Below are 18978 nucleotides of genomic sequence, written 5' to 3' on the forward strand. Positions count from 1 at the left end.
GCATTTCCTCCGTGTTTGCCTTGCTGGGCTTTTTCAATGCCAGAGTCATTGGGAAAGTGAACTCACCAGAAGGGCCCAGCACCTATAGGGCTTCCAGGAGACTCTGAGAGGTGCAGGAACACAGGGATTCCAAGAATGCTACAGACCCGCCCTTCAAAGAGAGCTCTGCCATCACCAGCCTTTGAGGAAATTACCCAACCTCCTGGAGCCTCAGTTTCCCTTTGTGATAATGACAAGTATAATAGTAGCACCCAACCGATTTTAAAAGATCTTTATATAAAGACTCAGTGCAGGGCCAGACACTTGGCTAAGCTCTTAGTAAATACCAGCTGTTGTGCATTTGCTATTATTATCTTCAGCCCTGTGGTGGAGGTCCCTTCCCAAACCAGCCCCACTGCTCCCTTCTCACTGGGCCGCACAAACACGTGACTGACTCCCACTGGTATGGCCTTAGCCCGCTGCCCTCCATGCTCAGACACTGGAAGGCTCTCCTGCGTCTCCTCTGCCCTGGCCTCCAAGTCAGTCTGGCCCTCCTCCAAGAAGTCTTCCAGGATCACCCTGAGCCCAGTTTTCATGCCTGTCAGAAGCTGCCTGTTTCCCCTAAAACATCTGTGTTGGGGTAACTTGGTGTGAACTAATTCCAGCTCCTGCCCCTGTGTGGGTGGGGGGTGCTGAGATCCAGGCTGGACAAGATGGACCCAAGATGTCCTAGGCCCCCATACCTTGCAGCCCCACCCCAGGAGGGCCCAGTGAAAGTGCCCCAGCCTCCCCATACCATGCTCTGCACCCACTGCATGGCAGAGCCACAGCAAGACCATGGCACTTGGGTTTTTCTCCCATTTTTTGGTTGTTGCTTTTTTTTTTAGAGCCACACCCATGGCATATGGAGGTTCCCAGGCTAGGGGTCTAATCGGAGTTGTAGCCACTGGCCTACACCACAGTCACAGCAACGCCAGATCTGAGCCATGTCTGCAACCTACACCACAGCTCACGGCAATGCTGGATCCTTAACCCATGGAGCGGGGCCAGGGATCAAACCTGCATCCTCATGGATACTAGTCAGGTTCGTTACCTCTGAGCCACAACAGGAACTCCCTTCCAAGCTTTTTAAGAGTTCAAACTTCGCAAATGTTTTGCAGCCTGAGACCCTTATCGGCCTTCTTCCCCAGGTCGCCAAATCCCCCCTCTTTCCCCCTCCTCCTCCCTCACCCCAGGGTAACACAGCCCGGGCACGACGCACCAGCTGACTCAGTTCCCAGACAAAGGCTCCCCTGTCAGCGGGTCACAAAACAGCAAGCCCAGGCCTGATCCTTGGGCCCAGACCTCAGCAAATGGCCCCCCAAGCATGAACCCACCCCTGCTGGCAGCTAAGCCAGCCATATCCCGTCATCCCACAGGGACCACTGAAGCCCTGCCTGACACTCAAGGCTCAGCACTGAGCACCCTCGCAGGCTGTGTCTCCCAGGCCACCTGCCCCACCATCCACAGGGCCATCAATCTTCAAGCTTGGCTGGCCCCGCCCATCCCCCACACCCTGCCACCAGCACACCCAGGGCCCAGGAGCCAATTCAGGAGGAAGGACTCACTGGCTGCCTAGAGAGCCTACTTTTGCCACCACAGAACTCTGAGCTCTGGTCTGCTATTCCTCCTGCCTAGAGCGCCTCCCCCCCAACTTTGCAGATGAAATAACAAGAGAAAACACTGCCACAGGCCAGCGGGCAGGCAGTGTGGACTGTTCTTACTCTTCCAATTTCTACACCACAACTCACCTCGAGCCCCACCTCCTCCAGGAAGCCTTCATGGAGTGCTCCCTGCCAGCTGCCGCTGCACGCAGCCTGGGCTGCCGCCCTGCCCATCCTGCGCTGGGTGGGGAGAGAGGCCGGGCCGGGCACCTCTGGGCTGCAGCAGGAACCAGACAGCCTTTTCTTCCCTGCTCCCTGGGGCACAGGCGCCCCATGCAAACATGTCAAGATGCAGATGCTGGCCCATCTCCCTTACCGGCCAGCCGCCTGGGAAGCGCTGAGATTCCCCCACAGCTGAGTTCCTGAGCCTGCAGCCAGGCTTCCCCCAGATCTACCACTGGGCCAGGTCCTCAATAAACACCAGCTCTCCAAAGCCCAGGTTCTGGAGTCCACATCCACCCTGACTCCACCCCCACACACACACCAAGACACAGAGCCCCTCACCCGCCTCACCTGTTCCTCCCCATCGTCTCGTGGTCTTTGACCACCACATGAAGCTCAGAGCTCTGGTCCAGGGGGACGCCCTTGAGGTCCCACTCAAAGCCCTGGAAAAAAAGGAGGAAAGATGTCTTCACTGGTGGACTCCGAGAAGAGAAGGGAAGAGACGGTGTCTGTTGCCACAGGTTCCGCCCTCCCACCCCCCGGGCCCTGAGCAGGCATCCATGACGGATGCTGGTGGCAGGAGGGTTGAAGGAGGGAATGAATGGACCCATGAATAGCCAGGTGCCAGCGCTTCAGTGGTGACAGTGAGGGCAGAAGGCAGCAGAAGTGAAGAGGAGGCCAGGCCCCTGAGACCCCCTCCCCAACCCATTTTCCCCCAGTCACCAGGAGCACGGCTGGGGGATGTGTCAGGTGACCCTGCAGAGCCCTCAGGGACCAAGATCAATATGCTCAAGAAGAAGCCAGGCCCCTGGTGACAGCATGCAGTAGTGCCACACTGGTCTCCAGAAGCCCCAGGCCCCTCCTCAGAGCAGAGGCTCCCCATGCATCCAGACCCCATCCACCCAAGGCATCCAGGGCTTGCAAAGACCGGAGGGAGCCACATGCAGAGAGCTGGTGGAGGGGGCAGAGGCTGGCAGGAGCCCCAGGAGGATCTGGTGAATCAGGGAGGGCTGTGGGGAGGAGGTGACTGTGGGCAAGAAGAACAGCCTGCGGGAGACAAGGCAGGTAAGAGGGCCTGAAACACCCTCCACCTGGCTGACCACCGCCAGAGGGAGCGGGGACGGTAAGGCACCTCACTGCTCTCCATGCCAAACCCACATCACGGGATGGGGTGGGGAGGATGGGCCACAACCCTCCTTCCAGGCTCCCGGTGCCAGGAGAGTTCCCTGGGCATGCTGGACCAGAGTCCCTCCTCTCCCTGCCAAGATCACTGAGACAGCCACCCCTGCCGGAGCCCCCAGACCCACCCCTGCAGAGACAGCGGTGGCAGAGGGATGAAAGCAGCGAGATTGGGAGGCAGCATACCTCATTCCACACGGGGTTCACGTTGTTCTTGATGACTTTGGTTCTCTTCTTCACCCCTGCAAGAGACACACAGGAAGATGGAGAGACGGACCCCACCCCACCTCCCCCCTGAGCGAGGGCCAGTTCTGAGACCTGAAACACCCTCAATGCCCTGGCAATCCTGTATTCATATAGATACCAGCCAGGTTCGTTACTGCTGAGCCACAACACGAACTCCTAGCAATTAATTTTAAATTAGCAATAAGTCCAGTACAGGTTAATAGAGTGACTTTTTTTTTTTTTTTTTTGTCTTTTTGCCTTTACTTGAGCCACTCCTGCGGCATATGGAGGTTCCCAGGCTAGGGGTCCAATCGGAGCTGTAACCACTGGCCTACACCAGAGCCACAGCAACTCAGGATCCGAGCCGCGTCTGCATACCACAGCTCACAGCAATGCCGGATCCTTAACCTACTGAGCGAGGCCAGGGATCGAACCCACAACCTCATGGTTCCTAGTCAGATTCATTAACCACTGAGCCACGACGGGAACTCCTAGAGTGACATAATTTTATGATAAATAACTTTAACTTCCAAAACAGAGGAAAAGGGAAAGTGACACATTACATTTTGCCAGTCTCTTTATTGCCCGGCTGGCTGCTCATAGCTTTGTCTGCATTCAGTCTACTGAGAGGTTTCCTTTTAGTTGACATCTATGAGGAAATTCCAACTAGACATATAGTTGGAAAAGGAGGTGCATTTTAATACATTTTCAGATAATTTGATACCCTTCTTTGATATTACACCAAAATTCAACAAGCAGTATTTTTTCAACTTATACTTTAGCTGCAGTGTGAAATCTGAGAGCAGAATAATGAACATTTTGTACTCTGTTACATTAAAATCCATTGCCCTAGCTTTCATTTTGAACGAATCTTTACCCACACAGGATTCTATAACATCTCATGCTGGTCATTGAATTATGAAAACCTTCCAAATGTTGACACATTTCATTATGTAATACTGAAAAATCACATTCCTTAATATCACCATCGATCTCATCAGAAAAGTCATTAAATACTGGGAAACTGGAAGATAGAAGTTTTCTAAAATTCCAATTTTTGTTTGAAAGCTCGAATTTTATGATGGGCCACAAAAGATAAATGTCAGCCTAAAGCGGCAGGCTCACTCATTCATCTTTAAGAAAATGTCTTTCAAATGCCCAAGTATGAATAATTACAGTTTGTCAGTCATTCTTTCAAGTGAAAACAGGATTCCATTAAACAAAAAAAAAAAAAAAAAAAGGCTAGTTCAGCATATGCCACTCAAGCAGTCACACAAGTGCTTTTTCTTGCAATAATCATCATTTTCCAGGGCTCAGCAGAAATGTTCTATGCAGGAGTTCCCACTGTGACGCAGTGGGTTAGGAATCGACTGCAGAGTTCCTAAGGAGGCTCAGCAGAAATGGATCTAACTAGCACCTATGAGGATGCAGGTTCAATCCCTGGCCTTGCTCAGTGGGTTAAGGATCTGGCGTTGCCTCGAGCTGTGGTGTAGGTCACAGACTCCGCTCAGATCTGGCGTTGCTGTGGCTGTGGTGTAGGACGGCAGCTACAGCTCCAATTCGCCCCCTAGCCTGGGAAGATTCATATGCTATGAGTGTAGCCCTAAAAAAATAAATAAATAATAAAAAACTCCACTAAAAAATATAGGATGAGTGAAGTGCCTGGCACACAGCCTGCCCACTAAAGGCCCACCCCTCCCTTCCCCTCCATGCCCCACTCTAGTGAACTCCTACTGATTCTTCAATACCCAGCTCAGTTGCCCCTCCTCTGATCAGCCTCCCCTGACTCTCCCAGACAAGAGATTGTTGCAAACTGTGATCCCACACATTCCAACAGCAGAACAACCGTGTTCTTCTAGGTTTGTCTCCCACTAGACCATGAGCTTCAGAGGGCGCACATCATGCCCTCCTCCTCTGAGGAACCCTGGTCTGCGGGAACCCTGTCCTGCCTCTCAATTGGGTGCTGAATGAATGAGTCCTTTTCTTTCCCAGGTTGGCTGCAAGTTCGCTTCCTCACTAGAGGACAGAACCAACCACTCTTCACAGGGAAAGCCAGCAGCTGCCCTCACAGTATGACAACAGACAGAGGGGAGGAAAGGGGGCACAACGAGGCAGTGGCTGTCCTGGGAGGGCCCAGGTACCTTGTCAAAGGTGGCCAGGTCTGTCCTGGCAGAACCACTCTGAATTTGCCTTGTGGGCCATGTTGGTTTGGCTCCAGCATGGGTTAAACACATGGCTTCAGAGTCATTCAGATGGCAGGCACTGCTGAGCGATCTTAGGCAGGGCTTGGAACCTCTAAGTAAGGCCTTAGCTCTCTTGGCAATGAAATGATCATAATAAGGGTGTCTAGGAATCCCCTGGTGGCCTAGCAGTGAAGGATTCAGCGTTGTCACTGCTGGGGCTCGAGATCAATCCCTGGCCTGGGAACTTCCACCTGCCATGAGCATGGCCAAAAAAAAAAAAAAGTGTCTACTTTATTGGTTGTGAGATGCTATCTAAGTGTTCACTTCCCTCCCCCCCATCACCTTTTCATGACCTATAGGAATAACATGGAAAATTCCATCTGTAGCCTCTCTTGCATTGTCCACTTGGGAACACAGCCTGGCACTCCTGGTTTGTATCAATTAAGTGGTGTCCGTGTACCAAGCCCTACACAAAGTGTCTTTTAAACATTTTCTGCTCCCTGCCTTCCCTGAAGATGAGGAGAACAAAGGCCCTCCAGGGGGTTTCGCTAGGTCCTGGCAGGAAGTGCCAACTCGGGAACCCTCAGGACCCTCTGGATGACACTAAGGGAGGGGTTACTAATAGGTTCTCCAGCCCCAAAGGGCCAGAAAGAAATGAAACTTTAACCTGGCACAATCACCTGACTCACAAGACGCCAAGGAAAAGGAAGGCAGGCTGCTAATTAGGAAACAGTTAAGAAAACAGTTACTTCCTCATCGTGGATTTAGACCTGTCCTGTCCTTGATAATCAACTTCGGCCTTGAGAGATGTGGCTTTAGATGTATAAATAAGCAGACTCGACAGAACAAGAGACAGGAGAGCTCGCCGCCCATGCTGGGGGTTAGGGAGGGGACTACACCCTCTCCCCAGGTGGCTCTGCAGGACTGGGGACCAGCACGTATCTCTGAGAATCGTGCTGGAGCCCTGGGGTGTTCCTCCAGCCTGACTCAGTGAAGGGGAGGGAACCTACCATGGGAGGACTCTTCTGTCCCCCACGGAAATTCTTCACTTGTCCCCCGCAACCTCCACACCCCAACTTGACCCCAGACTAGATCAGAGTCCCTCATGGCTATAGGGTGGTGTTTTTCAAATTGTTCACTGGGACCCATTAGCAGGCCATGATAACAATTGACTCAGTTAGCCAATATGTCCGTTTTTTTTTTGTTTTTTTGTTTTGTTTTGTTTTGTTTTTTGTCTTTTTAGGGCCACACCCTGAGGCACATGGAGGTTCCCAGGCTAGGGGTCCAATTGGAGCTGCAGCTGCCGGCCTACGGCACAGCCACAGCAACGCCAGATCCAAGATGCTTCTGTGACCTACACCACAGCTCACAGCAACGCTGGATCCTTAACCCATCAAGCAAGGCCAGGAACTGAACCCACATCCTCATGGATGCTAGTCGGGTTCCTTAACCACTGAGCCACAACAGGAATTCCCCAATATATCTTTTTAATGACAAAATAGACTAGAGAAGAAAATCTCAGAGCACCTTTTTTCACCTAAAAGTACTCTTACTTGAGAAGTTCCTGGGTGGCTCAGTGGGTTAAGAATCCAGCATTGTCCCTGCTGTGGCTATGGTGCAGGTTCAATCCCTGACCCGGGAACTTCCACCTGTCAAGAGTGCAGCCAAAAAAAAAAAAAAAAAAATACTATTACCTGAAACTTCTGGTTATATTTTTACATAATACTTATATGTACACTTTGTTATGATTTAAAACATATTTCTTGTGGATGACTGTTGCAAAAGTTTGAAAATAGTGTCTTAAAGGAAGATCGTCAGGGAGTTCCCATCGTGGCTCAGTGGTTAACGAATCCGACTAGGAACCATGAAGTTGCGGGTTCGATCCCTGCCCTTGCTCAGTGGGTTAAGGAACCAGTGTTGCCGTGAGCTGTGGTGTGGGTCGCAGGCGCAGCTCAGATCCCGTTTTGCTATGGCTCTGGCATAGGCCGGTGGCTACAGCTCCGATTAGACCCCTAGTCTCGGAACCACCATATGCCATGGGAGCAGCCCTAGAAAAGACAAAAAAAAAAAAAAAAGAAGAAAGAAAGATCACCGGAGGAGAGCTGGAAGGCAAAGAAATCACCATCTTGGCCCTTAAGTGTCAAGAGCCAAGGTGTGTGACAGAAAACGATGTGGTGCACAGTCCCGGGCCCCCACTGGAGCCATTCCTGATAAGGATCGTGGGCTCTGAGAGGGGATGTGAGAAGAGCCTCAGAGACAGGAGCAGCCCATCCACCAGCCAGCACCTGGGCACCTTCCCACCACTGTGGGAGCCTCACACCTCCGACACCTGAACGTCAGAGGTGGCCATGGCCTCACCCTGGAAGCCACATCCCTGCCCTGCCTCATCGCCTGGTGAGGTCTACCTGTCAGCAGCCGGGCTGCTGTGTGCCCTGCCCTGCTACTGTCTGGGCCTCAGGCTGCACTCATACCTTCAGGCCCATCTTGTGGGACAGGCCCCTTTCGATGGCCCAGGATGAGCCCCCTCTCAAGGCCTAGACACCCATGGGGGTTACAGTACGGAAAGGAGCACCCTGATCTCCCCATAGCTGTGATAGGACAGACTACTTCCCCAACACAACGATGAGGTAGGAAGCCGACAAAATGCTTGTTTTTGCAACAAAGATGACAATGGAATTTTTAGGGTGATGGGATCATAAAAAAAACAAACGCCAAGACAGGAGTTTTCACTGAGGGAGCACATCACAGTCTGGAACCTGCTCTCACGTTTCTAATGCCTGTCCAGAGACGGTTTACAGAAAGATTGAGAAATACTAAGTAGTCCACCTCCCACTGCATCTCAAAGGCACCACAAAATCCATTGACACTCTAAAAATCCATTGACGGATGAAGGGATAAACAGAATTGGGGTATACACACGATGGAATATCATTCAGCCTTAAAAAGGAAAGAAATTTTGACACCTGCTACCATGTGGATGAACCACAGAGACATCACACCAAATGAAATAAGCCAGTTACCAGGGACTTGGGGAGGAGGAAATGGTGAGTTATTACTTAATGGGAATAGATTTGAGTTGGGGAAGATGAAAGGGTCCCGAACATGGATGGTGGTGATAGCTGCACAATAATACAAATGTCATTGATAACACTAAAGTGTACACTTAAAAATTGTTAAGGGAGTTCCTGTTGTGGCTCAGCAGTAATGAACCCAACTTGCATCCATGAGGATGTGGGTTCAATCCCTGGCCTTACTCAGTGGGTTAAGGATCCAGCATCGCCATGAGCTGCAGTGTAGGTCGCAGTCTCAGCTTGAATCCCAGCATTCCTGGGGCTGTGGTGTAGGCCAGCAGCTGCAGCTTCAACCCATAGCCTGGGAACTTCCATATGCTGCATGTGTGGCCCTAAAAAGACAGAAAAAGAAAAAAAAAAAAAAAAAAGGTGGTTAAGATGGGGAGTTTCCTGGTGACTCAGCAGGTTGAGGATTTGGCATTGTCACTGCTGTGGGTCTGGTTACTGTTATGGCACAGGTTCAATCCCTGGACCGGGAACTTCCAAATGCCACAGGTACGGCCTACAAAAATGGTTAAGATGGCAAATTTTATATTATGTACATATTTTTATTGCTTTTTTTTTTAGGGCCACACCCAAGGCATATGGAGGTTCCCAGGCTAGGGGTCGAACTGGAGCTGTAGCCGCCAGCCTACGCCAGAGTCACAGCAACGCGGGATCCGAGCCGCATCTGCAACCTACACCACAGCTCACGGCAGTGCTGGATCCTTAACCCACTGAGCAAGGCCAGGGATTTAACCTTCATCCTCATGGATGCTAGTCAGATTCATTTCCACTGAGCCACAACAGGAACTCCCCTTATGTACACTTTAATAGAATTTTTTTAAGTGCAAAAAAAAAAAAAAAAAAAAGGGCGGAAGATGGTAAGGACACAGGCAGTGGGCCTGGGATCTACCAAGGAGAGTCTGGGTGGGGGTGAGGGAAGGAGGAGGAGCAAAGCATGTCTCAGATTCTGACAGGGAAGCAGGAGTAGCTGGTGGGGCCGTTCACCTAGAGAGGGAGCAGAGAGAAGAGGAGATAGGAAGTCTCTTGGAACTCCCAGAGGGAGAGAGAGAGAGAGAGAGAGAGAGAGAGAGAGAGAGACATGGGCTGCTTCTTCCCATGAGTCAGATAATAAGACCTACAGTCAGAGGTGCAAGGCTCCTTCAGATCCTGCTGGCAGCCTCTCATTTAGTTCAGAAATCTTTATTGAGGACTTGCTCTGTGCTGGGCACACTCTGGACACCTCATTAGAAGAGTCATCAGACAAACAAAACAATGGGAAATCAAGGTTACAGCAGAAAACCAAACAATTGTGGAAACTCTGATACCGACCCCACCACCTGTGCCCAGACTCAAGCCTGTGCACCCCAAGACTAGGCAGCTGTCCCTCCCTGCTTTTCTCAGCACAGCCCTGCTCTTCTCACCCTCAAGAACTCCCTGATCACAATCTTTCTATGTCTTAACTGAATCCACACTTTCCAAAAAAGAAGTGGACAGGAAGGGCTGGCAGCAGGTGGATACACTGGCTGCAATGGAATGCCTTCTGAGAGGGGTAGTCTTTAAATTCAAAAAGCCAATTAGAACTGGAGAAGATTTTTTTTCAGTTTTTAAAAAAATGATTTTTTTCCATTATAGTTGGTTTAGAGTGTTCTGTCAATTTTGTACTGTACAGCAAAGTGACCCAGTCACACATACATATATATACATTCTTTTTCTCACATTATCCTCCATCATGTTCCATCACAAGTGACTAGATAGAGTTCCCAGTGCTACAGAGTAGGATCTCATTGCTTGTCCATTCCAAAGGCAAGAGTTTGCATCTATTAAGCCCAGATTCCCAGTCCACCCCACTCGTTCCGCCTCCCCCTTGGGAACCACAAGTCTGTTCTCCAAGTTAGAACTGGGGAAGATATTTGAAACATAGATGACAAAAGTTTGAACGTCTTTAAAATATAAAGAGTACTGACAACTAATTAAGAAAAAGACAACATCTCTTCCTTCCCAAATTAAAAAGCAATTCAGTAAGAAATAAATGCAAATAGGCAATAACATTGAAATATCACAAATACTATTTGAACCTAAGAAATTCTTTAAAATTTGCATGATAATGTTTTGTGTTAGCAGAATTATAATAACTCCCCATACTTAGCTAATGGGAAGGTACAATTGATGTAGATTATCAGAACACTTTGGGAAATGCAGCAAAGCCTTAACTGTAACTTCGGACACAGCAATGCCACCTCCGGCATTTACCCAGAGGAAATAATTAAATATGTGGGCAAAGATGTAGTCACCAGGATATTTCTCACAGTGACACTATAATTTAAGCATTGAATATAAATATTAAAAATCTTATACAACCCAGATATTCATCGACAGGGGCTTAACTGAATTACGGTGCATCCACAGAGTAAAATATCATGCAGCCATCTTAAAAGGTGTGTAAAAGAATATTTACTGGCCTCCAAAAATGCCCCTGATTTATTACTGAGTGAAAATGTAAATATGCAAACCTTTGCAAAACGATATCTGGATGGGATTATCTCTAGAGGGGAAGACAAGGGGGCAGGGGGCTTCTGATGGAGGGTGAGACCAGAAAGGTTCATTCCGTGACCTGGGAGGTTGACATGGGTGCTCCCTTTCTAATTTATCCATTAAACAGAGTTTCTCAGCCTTGGCACTATTAACATCTGGGTCTGGACAGGACTTTGTTGTGGGTGTCATGGGACTGTCCTGTGCACTGTAGGATGTTTAGCAGCATCTCTGGCCTCTACCCACCTCATCCCCCCATCCAGTGGTGATGACCCAAAGTGTCTCCAGATATTGCCAAACGCCCTGAGGAGCAAAATCTCAGTCCCCAATTGAGAAGCACCACCTTGAGGCAGACATTTCTATTTTATGTACTCGCTTGGGTGTTAAATTTCACAACTAAAATTGGCTGTTTTTTTGTTTTTTATTTTTTGGTCTTTTTAGGGCTGCACCCTTGACCTATGGCAGTTCCCAGGCTAGGGGGTAGAATCAGAGCTACAGCTGCCAACCCTGAAATTGCTTTTTAAAAAAAAGGAGAAAAAAGGAATCTTGGAGGAACTATGTCAAATTGTTAACAAGTTAATTAGAAGTAACAGGACTTTTTGCTTTTGCCACATGCCTTTGTATAATACATCCTTTTTTACATTGAGTACATATTATATTCGAAAAAGAAAACAGGGTATTTTCAATGCTTTAATGTCACTTGTTAAAAAATTATTATATTTTTTTAATAACCATGTATAACTTTTTTTTTTTTTTTTTTGTCTTTTTTGCCATTTCTCGGGCCGCTCCTGCGGCATATGGAGGTTCCCAGGCTAGGGGTCGAATCGGAGCTGTAGCTGCCAGCCTACGCCAGAGCCACAGCAACGAGGGATCCGAGCCGCGTCTGCGACCTACACCACAGCTCACGGCAACGCCGGAACCTTGACCCACTGAGCAAGGGCAGGGATCGAACCCGCAACCTCATGGTTCCTAGTCGGATTCGTTAACCACTGCGCCACGACGGGAACTCCTAAAAAATTATTTGAATGTAACTTTATTTATACTTCTATATGAGTCTCTCTTACTATCTTGTAAATTATTTCGTATCTTTCTCCTACCATATGAGTGTGGAAATCAGATTTTATCTTTGCACATTTCCATATAGTACGAAGCACTTAATATATGTTCAGCAATTGTTTGGGGGGGGGGGTTATCTGTTTGTTTTTGTCTTTTCAGGGCTGCACCCTTGGCATATAGAAATTCCCAGGCTAGGGGTCAAATCAGAGCTGGCCTACACCACAGCCACAGCAATGCCAGATTGGAGCCGCATAGGCGACCTACACCACAGCTCACGGCAATGCCAGATCCTTAACCCACTGAGCGAGGCCAGGGATAGAACCCGGGTCCTCATGGATATTAGTCCGGTTCGTTATGGCTGAGCCATGACAGGAACTCCTATGTTCAGTAATTTTTAAATGCTTGAATGAATCATGAAAATTCACATTTTTTGTATAGAAAATTATGTTATTTCCCAACATTTAGATTCCATGCTAATTTTTTTAACATTCTTTTATTATTATTTTCCATCATGGTCTATCCCAGGAGATTACCTACCCATTCTAAATGTAATAGTTTGCATCTATTAACCCCAAACTCCCAGTCCATCCCACTCCCTCCTCGACTCTCCCTAATGTCAATTTTAATGTTCAAAAATTTAGATTCAGAGAGCTCAGTGCCCCTGAAGACCCCCTTCACTCTACAGGTGAGTCACCTGGGCCTCTTAGGAGGATTTCTGTCTTCCAACAGTTCTGTAAGATTCTCCAGGCTCCTGCCCAAAGCCCAGAGACTCCCAGAAGATAGGAGAGAGGGAAGGGGGGAAGGGAGAGGGAGCAACTGGAGAGACACGGGAGGAAGAGAGAACCTGATGGGAGGAGGGAAAGGGAAGGGGCAGCAATGACTCGGGTTCTGGCTGCTGAGCCTGGGAGAAGCAAGGTAGAATGTCACCAAGTGGGGGCACAGGAGATCTGACCTTCAAGGAAATAAGATGTTTGAGCTCCAAGAGAATAGGGATCTGGTTTTGTTCCTAGATGCATCCCCAGCACCTCAAACTGCACCCCGCACATAGTAGGTGGTCAATAAATATTTGTTTGATGAACTAAGTGCATGAATGAGGGAGTGGAAATCACCACGTTAGAGGGTGAAGAATGGGCAAGGCGGAAGAGAGGTACAGATCATTAAATGCCATAGGAAATGAAGCTGCTCATTCACAAATGGTGAGTCAAAAATATCTACCTGGGCCAGGTAGTCACAGTAGTTTTAATTAACTGACTAGTTAATTAATTAACACAAGAACAAAGAGGTGATAAGTATTCAATATTAGCCTCTATTCTGAAGCTCTCAGAGAGGGAACCTAAAAAAGTGCCCTTGGAATCCAGCCTCCCCGAGCTCATGGTCTATTTTGGGAGGCAGGTCCTGAAATTACATCCGAGCCTGGAATGCCAGGAACAACTGTGAGACAAGTGGGCATTCGGGTGGGAGCCCAGCACACGGTGTGGCCCCTTCCCTGCCAGCAGGCCGGTCCCCCTGTGCCATGATGGGCTCCACAAGCCTTCTCACTCCTGACTGTGTTTCCTAAACATTTGGAGATTTTTTTAGAAACACCTATGTCTGGGCCCCTTCCCCAGAAATTTAGCTTCAAGAGAGGACGGGGAGGTGGACAGGGGTCTTTTTAAAAACTCAGCACTTGATGGAGTTCCCGTCGTGGCGCAGTGGTTAACGAATCCGACTAGGAACCATGAGGTTGCGGGTTCGGTCCCTGCCCTTGCTCAGTGGGTTAACGATCCGGCGTTGCCATGAGCTGTGGTGTAGGTTGCAGACGCGGCTCGGATCCCGCGTTGCTGTGGCTCTGGCGTAGGCTGGTGGCTACAGCTCCGATTCAACCCCTAGCCTGGGAACCTCCATGTGCCGCGGGAGCGGCTCAAGAAATAGCAACAACAACAACAACAACAACAACAAAAAAAAAAACTCAGCACTTGGGAGTTCCTGTCGTGGCTCAGCAGTAACAAACCCGACTAGTATCCCTGAGGACATGAGTTTGAGCCCTGGCCTCACTCAGCAGGTTAAAGATCCAGCATTGCCTTGAGCTTCAGTGTAGGTCGCAGATGTGGCTCGCATCTGGCGTTGCTATGGCTGTGGCGTAGGCCGGCAGCTGCAGTTCCCATTAGACCCCTAAGTCTGGAAACTTTCATATGCCACAGGTGCAGCCCTAAAAAGACAAAAAAAAAAAAAAAAAAAAAAAAAAAAAAAAAAAAAAAGCTCAGCACTTGATTCCGACAGGCAACAGGGGTAAGTACCCCCAACCAAATGATCTGTAAATTCTGGTCTGATTCTAACAGCCTCCTTTCCTAAACATCAGTTTGTCCCCAAATTCCAGCATGAATACCCCTGTGGGGCAGGGAAGTAGAGTGTCACATTAATTTCACCTTTCACCACATCTCACATCAGTGGTTCCAAAATACCATATATATACCTGTATCAGGTACATAAGTGCAAATTCTTAAGGTACTTACACCGGCTGCTTCAGAACCTCTATGGATGGGACCCAGGAATCCGTTTTTCAAGCACACCCTCCAGAGGATTCTCAGGCTCAGTAAAGCATGAGGACCGCTGCTGAGACTCCCAGGCACATCTGGAAGATGGCCAGGGGCTGGGCCGAAAAGGGCACACACCACAGAGCACCACCTATTTGCTCTCAGCACTGGGCATCCTGATAAATGGTTCGGGTTGCCACCTTCAGGGAGTCGTGGGATCCTAACTATGGAGCAAAGTACTGAGCACAGACTGGCTGGGGCGAGTACACCAGCAAACCAAACAAGGTGCTATTCATCCCTAGGGGAGAGACCAAAGCTAGCCAGGGGAATCCTGGGGGACTTCCTGGAGAAAGTGGCATTGCAGCTTTGCTAGGGGCTTGTCAGTGCAAATAAATTATAAGGCATCATAAAGGGTGGGAAATGCAGAGATGGGGAGAGGACAGCAGCTGCACGTGCTCAGCACCTGAGCGGGGGCAACAGCCAAGAGATTCAGTAGATTCAGACTCAAGGGTAGTGCCCACTCCAAGCGCTCCGTGCCAGGACTAGGACACTTCACAGAACTTTCCCAGGTTTCCATTTCCTTATCTGCAGGATAGGGAGATGAGTAGCTATGACGAAACAGTTAGAGGACCAGGGCAAGAGATCGGTGAACAGACTCAAAAGAGGTCCAAAGCATCTGAAAGACCATGTCAGATTCTAGGCTCAGGGTGCTTAAGGAACTTCTTTTCCAGCCAGTGTTGGCCGCGTCGTTCCTACACATGAATGGCTTAGGCAGATTCTGATGGACAGGGGAAGCTGCACTTCATAGTAGGCACCCAGAAATACCAACAATAAATGAAAACTGCCAAGTTTTCTAAAATGTTTCGACTCCCGCTTTTCAAAAAAGGAATAAAATGTAAGTGGTCCCATAGCCAAGAATAAAAGCTACTCTCACTTCTCACTTTGCCAGACTGTGTCTTTCATCTATGGTTATCATTATTTTGAGGGGCTTGGGGAGCAGATGGAGATGGTGCGTCAGAGCTAAAGGGCCCCTTTTGGGTACTCCCACCATTTTCAAACCTTCTGAAAAAACCAGCCGCTTGTCCCTCTATGTTGGACCATCTTTTGGGCTGCACGTTTTTAACACCACAAAACCACAGGATACGCCTACTGGTAAGAGGAAAACCCTCTCCTCTCTCCTTAATTATCTTTCTTTGCAGAACTGGAGTCCTGACTCACAGCCATTGTTTCTTCTCTTAATTTTGACAGATCCTTCCTCTTCCCTTTCCCCATTCCTGAGACACCTCCTCCCATGGGAATGTCTGCCTTGAAATGGGGACTAAAGGTGCCTGGTGAGAAGGGGGTGAGGTGTGAGTCGTTTGTAGCCCCAGAGAGACCCTCTCTTGCCTAAGAACCACATGCAGGCACTTAAGGGTCTGTGCCTTAAAACAAACAAAAACAGACAAACCAAGAAAACGCTTGAACTCTCAAAATTCCTTGCATCAAGGCAATTTCCGCCCTATTCTATCCCGTTTCCTCCCAACTGAAACACGGCCGATTCAATATGACCAGTCTTGAAGAAAGATGGGCAAAGAATGAATGAAGTCAAGACACAACTTTCACGGTCTCCACTCCCAGTTTTTAAGCGATCCTGATTCTTTTCTCTTCTGCATCCATCCTCCAACCCATCCTCACCACTGCCCGCTAAAGACTTGCACATTATTCCCTCTCCATATCGTTCTTAGAAAAGTGGTAACCGTTTACTTAGAAAGGTACTTTCAGTTTCCCAAAATTGCAGAGCACTGTGGCATTTATAGTGCTTGGTTGCATCCTCCTCGTCCACTCTGCAGAAGACAAGAGTTGAGATTTCTCTGAGATTTCTGTCCCAGCTGACATGTGGCCTGGACTAGAGTCAGTGCCAGAGCCAAGGCGACAGACCCGGCGGTGCGCGCGCAGTCTGGGGCGCTGGCGCCCGGGAGCCGCAGCTATGGGGCTCTCACCTCGGAAAGTCAAGCTGGCGACCGGGTCGCTGCGCCGGTCCTTCTTCACACTGGGGAGGTTGCTGGCCCTCACCAGCTGGCAACTCAGCATGGTTCGGCCTGCCCCCACCGAGCAAGCGCCCGGCTCCGCGGCAGCCGCGCCAAAGGGGAGCTGTCGCCTCCGCTGCGCCTCCGCAGAGAAGTCCCAACGCCTGGGAGAGGCCGCAGAGAGGACACCGGACACCCGCTGGGCGGACCCTCCCCTCCGGCCCCTGCCGGGATCCGCCCTGCCCGTGGCGGGCGGGGCGAGGCAGGGGTCAGGCGGGCGCCGGCGGGGGCGCTGGTCCCCCCTCCGTGGGTCCCCGCCCCCGCCGGGAATGGAAGTGCGGCTGACGCGGGGCGCGCCGCTCCGGGACACCGCGCCAGCCTGCCTACTCACGGGAGCCCCCAGCGTCCCGGCTCGCGCCCGAGCCCCGAGCGCACCAGCGCCGACTTCGCAACCGCTGCTCTCCTGTCCGCTGTGCCCAGGCCAGCGTGCTGCGGACGCCTGGAGACTGTGTGCGAAGGCAGGAGGAGGGGGAGACCCGGCTGCCGAGACCAGAGTGTGTCCGCGGGAAATTGCAAGCGTTTGAGCGCTGAAGGAGGAGCAGGCGGAGAGTGCGCTGCGCTCTGAGCCCCCAGCCCCTGCGCTGCTTACCTCGGCCTGCCATGCCAGCCCCTTGCTCGCCTTCAGTGCCCAGGTGGCCCTAGAGTCTCTGGCGTTTGAGCCCTCGCGAAGCGCCTCAGAGCCTTTTCAAATTCACTTGCGTGCCCTGGAGCATCGGTGCCCTGCTACATCCCAACACCAATCTCTAGGTCCCCTCGCCCCCGCTAAGGGCGGGAGATTTCTTATAGCCGTTAACACCTGTTCCGTGTTCCGTCCGATTCCTCTTCAGCTGATGAAGTCCACTCGGGTCCAAGATGACTGTAGAGCTATACCCTGCATGTCCCCAGAGCCCACCAGGTCTCTGGCACATACTGGGGCCTGGTACTCAGTGAGGTTTCCTCCCAAGAGGGCTTGTATTAGAAATGAAGATCACAGAGTTCCCAGTTGGGGCTCAATGGTTAACGAATTCAGCTAGGAACTATGAGGTTTCAGGTTCGATTCCTGGCCTTGCTCAGTGGGTTAAGGATCCAGCGTTGCCGTGAACTGTGGTGTAGGTCACAGACGCGGCGCTGGAATCCGGCCCACGTTGCTGTGGCTCTGGCGCGGGCCAGAGGCTAGTAGCTTGGATTAGACCCCTAGCCTGGGAATGTCCATATGCCGCAGCAGCGGCCATAGAAAAGACATTAAAAATAAATTCTTAAAAAAAAAAAGGAGTGAAGATCACTTTAAGACTGTTTATTATTAAAGTCTTTTTGAGATAGGATCTCACTCACTTGCAGCCTAAATCATCCTTACTGACACCCACGACTGTGGTACCATCTATGTGCCCACAGTACCGAGACTTTTCCACCACTACCGTCTCCTGCCTTGGCTGCCTGGTCCATTAGCCACACTGGAGCCAGGTGATCTTAAAACAAATATAATCAGGCCCTCCTCCCCCTTAAAATCCCTCCAAGGCCTCCATGCCCTCTGGATAAAGCCTTTCCTCCCTTTCCTCTGCATAGGAGAAGATAAAGCCACTCAGCCCCTGACTCTCTGAGCTCCAGCTTCAGTGGCTTCTCAATTTCTGGAACATGCTGAGTTCCCTACAAACTCAGAGCACTCTGTCACCTCCCTGCACCTACCTTCCCCTCTCTTTTAAAGGGCCTCCCCCACATCCTTCAGTCCCTCACTTCCCTCCTAGTCTAGGATGGGTCCCCTGGCAAAGAACTGCACGTCAGCACTTTCCCTTCTTTGTAGGCTTCCCAATTGCAAGCAATATCTACTTGTGTAATTATTACTGCCTTGATTTCTGGCTAGATGGTGGAGTCGGTGGATAAGGGGAGAGGCCAAGTCTGTCTCAGGCAGCCAGGGATTCCCAATGCAGGGTATGGGCTGGCCTGGGATTGCTCTGAGGGACCTTGTACTTGACCCCCCAGCCTCCCTTCCAGCCGGTGATGAGGCTAAGCCTGTGGTTCTCAAAGGGATAGTGCTGCCCCCTAGGGGTTATTTTGAGTATGATTATTTGGGATATATATTGTTTTACCATCACAGGGGTTCCTGGCTTTGCACCTTTCCCCTGGCACACAACATCCTGGCCCCTTGTCCTGTTCTAATCAGTCAGAGGTGGCACAAGAAGTCTTTAGGGGCATATCTAACATTTCCAGAGGAATGTTCAAGGGACTTTTACAAATACTTGGTTGTATCCAAGGAACAGGGTCTCCACACACCAGCTCTGTAAACCAGAACAACAGCAGCTGGTGGCCTGAGCGCTTCCTGAGGCTTCTTTCTCATCCTGGCTTCCTACTTC

General features: G+C 50.1%; 1 protein-coding gene across 1 annotated transcript in view; it reads right to left on the bottom strand.

The window, feature by feature from the left end:
* The window catches only part of DYSF (dysferlin), a 217516-nt gene extending 200698 nt beyond the window's left edge, over positions 1-16818 (bottom strand). Inside the window, 3 exon segments of the mRNA XM_013996042.2 lie at positions 2196-2287; positions 3210-3265; positions 16565-16818. Of these exon segments, the coding sequence (XP_013851496.2) occupies positions 2196-2287; positions 3210-3265; positions 16565-16655 (239 nt within the window). The 5' untranslated portion in view covers positions 16656-16818.

Source organism: Sus scrofa, chromosome 3, assembly GCF_000003025.6.
Source record: "Sus scrofa isolate TJ Tabasco breed Duroc chromosome 3, Sscrofa11.1, whole genome shotgun sequence".
NCBI classification, from domain to species: Eukaryota; Metazoa; Chordata; class Mammalia; order Artiodactyla; family Suidae; genus Sus; species Sus scrofa.